Below are 2,500 nucleotides of genomic sequence, written 5' to 3' on the forward strand. Positions count from 1 at the left end.
CAGGAGATATGCAAGTCTGTACAGCCTGGAGGACCGCCCGTTGTTGGAGGACCAGTTCTCGTCTTTGTACCGCAGTAGGTCACAATTACTCCTCACCCGTAGCTCGGAACTGTGCCGGGCGGGGCCTATTCAACGCCGCCTGTCCCAGCTACTCACCCAGCTGGCCAGAATGCCTCCAGCAGAACAGTTCCTCCTGGACCGACTAGTGTACACAACTGACCGTCGACGAAGGCTATCCCGACAGAGGTCCTTGTGTGACGACCAGCTTGCCTCCTTCGACGCCTCCTCCAGGGCATCTTTAAGGCGTCCCCCAAGGTCCCTAGCCACGAGAAGGTCCAAGAGTGTTTGCTCCCCACCCCCACCCACCCCCGCGACCCCACAGCAAGCGGAGAAGAAGGAGGAGGAGGGAACCAGTGGGCAATCACCTGTTTCTGTCATGATAGCATCCCTACATCGATCAGTGGCAGCAATACGCGGCAGGACCTCAGGGGTGAGTAGGGGGTCGCTCAAGGAAGGGGCGCCGCTTCTCAGGCCCTCCAGGTAACGCCCCCCCACCCCCCCACGCCCCCAACACAGCAACCCCCACATGCTCCATTAAACACAGCGTAACAAATATGTCTGTTATTTTGTTTGTGTTTCGCCCTGTCACACCGTTAAGCGCCCTCACATGCTACGACACACCCTGACGCACCCAAACACACCCTACTACACCCAAATACACCCCTGACACACTCAAACACACTCTAAACACTCAAACACTCCCAAAACACACCGAAAAACACACCCAAACACACCCAAACTCACCCAAACACACTCAAACACACCCAAACACACCCAAACACTCCCAAAACACACCTAAAACACACCCAAATACACCCCTGACACACTCAAACACACCCAAACACACCCAAACACACCTAAAACACACCCAAACACATCCAAAACAAACCCTAACGCACTCAAAAACACCCAAACACACCCAAACTCACCCAAACACACCCAAACACACCCAAAACACACCCAAATTCACCCAAACACACTCAAACACACCCAAACACACCCCTGACACACCCAAACACACTCAAACACACCCAAACATACCCAAAACACACCCAAACACACCCAAACACACCTAAAACACACCCAAACACACCCAAACACACCCAAACACGCCCAAACACACCTAAAACACACCCAAACACACCTAAAACACACCCAAACACACCCAAACACACTCAAACACACCCAAACACACACCCAAAACACACCCAAACACACCCAAACACACCCAAGACCATTCATCCGCAAGTGTGTATGTCTGTGTGTGTGTGTATGTATGTGTGTACGTGTGTGTGTGTGTGTGTGTGTGTGTGTGTGTGTGTATGTATCGCCATCTAAACACTACACACTCCGTTTTCAGTTTCGCTGTAAAGAAAACGAGAATCAAACGTAATTTTTCCATTTTCTCTTTCACCTCTCACTCTTGTTCTACGTTTTCTATGCGCGCGTCCTCCTCCGTTTTCTTTACAAACACTGGAGTCCCTCAGAAAACAAAGACTTCATAGAAAATGGAACACTGTTTGGTGAGATAAGAACGGTTTTTTTAGTGGCCCTTTGAAGAAAACGAGGCGAAATCAAAGTTATTAAAGAAAACGGGGTACTGGGAACTCGTTGATAAAGAAAACGAAGAGGAATGTTAGAGAATATGGAAAATTTTAATGGTAGACTTGTGTAAATTGAAAGAAAATTGATAAACTGCAATAAATGTAAATAATTGAAAGAAAATGAAGAAAAAAACGAAAGTAAAGAAATGGAATAACAAAAAAAAACGAAGAAAATTGAAAAATAAATGAAAGAATTGAAAGAAAACGATAAATTATTGAAAAAAAACAGGAAATAGTGTGAAAAAAAAATTGAAAATAATTGAGAAAAAGACGTGAAAAATGAAAAAAGGTGAAAATAATTGAAAAAAAAGCACGAAAATATTTGAAAAAGAAAGTGAAAATTATCGAAACAAAAAAAAACATGAAAAGCGAAAATAGTTTAAAAGAAAAAACATTAAAAAAAATAATGATAATAACAATAAAATAAATAGATAAATAAACAAATAAACAAAAACTTTAAAAAAAAACATGAAAGGAAAAGAAAAAATAAACAATAAAAACAAGAAATTAGAACGAAGAGAAAAAAAAATATAGAAAAAAAAATGAAAAAAAAATGAAAAAAATATGTAGTAATTTCTTCTTTTCAAAATCATCTCTTATTTATTTATTCAGTTTACAAATAATTACCCACAATTATTCAATTTCAACTCCCTCTCCCTCTCACCAATCCAAACCGTGCCCCCTCCACCCCCCCCACAGCCCTGATCACCCTAAAAACACACCAAAGGCCATAAATCTTCCAAAACACACCAAAAACACCCAAAAAACACCCAAAACACCCCCAAAAACACCCAAAAATAACAAAAACACCCAAAACACCCAAAAAAAAAACACCC

General features: G+C 42.2%; 1 protein-coding gene across 1 annotated transcript in view; it reads left to right on the forward strand.

The window, feature by feature from the left end:
• The window catches only part of LOC135096363 (uncharacterized), an 8,725-nt gene extending 7,871 nt beyond the window's left edge, over positions 1–854 (forward strand). The window contains exon 5 of the mRNA XM_063997827.1: positions 1–854. This exon is cut by the window's left edge and continues 521 nt beyond it. Coding sequence (XP_063853897.1) covers positions 1–544 — 544 coding nt within the window. The 3' untranslated portion in view covers positions 545–854.
• The last annotated feature ends 1,646 nt before the right edge of the window (positions 855–2,500 follow it).

The sequence above is a fragment of the Scylla paramamosain genome, unplaced genomic scaffold (assembly GCF_035594125.1).
Source record: "Scylla paramamosain isolate STU-SP2022 unplaced genomic scaffold, ASM3559412v1 Contig3, whole genome shotgun sequence".
In the NCBI taxonomy this organism is placed as follows: domain Eukaryota; kingdom Metazoa; phylum Arthropoda; class Malacostraca; order Decapoda; family Portunidae; genus Scylla; species Scylla paramamosain.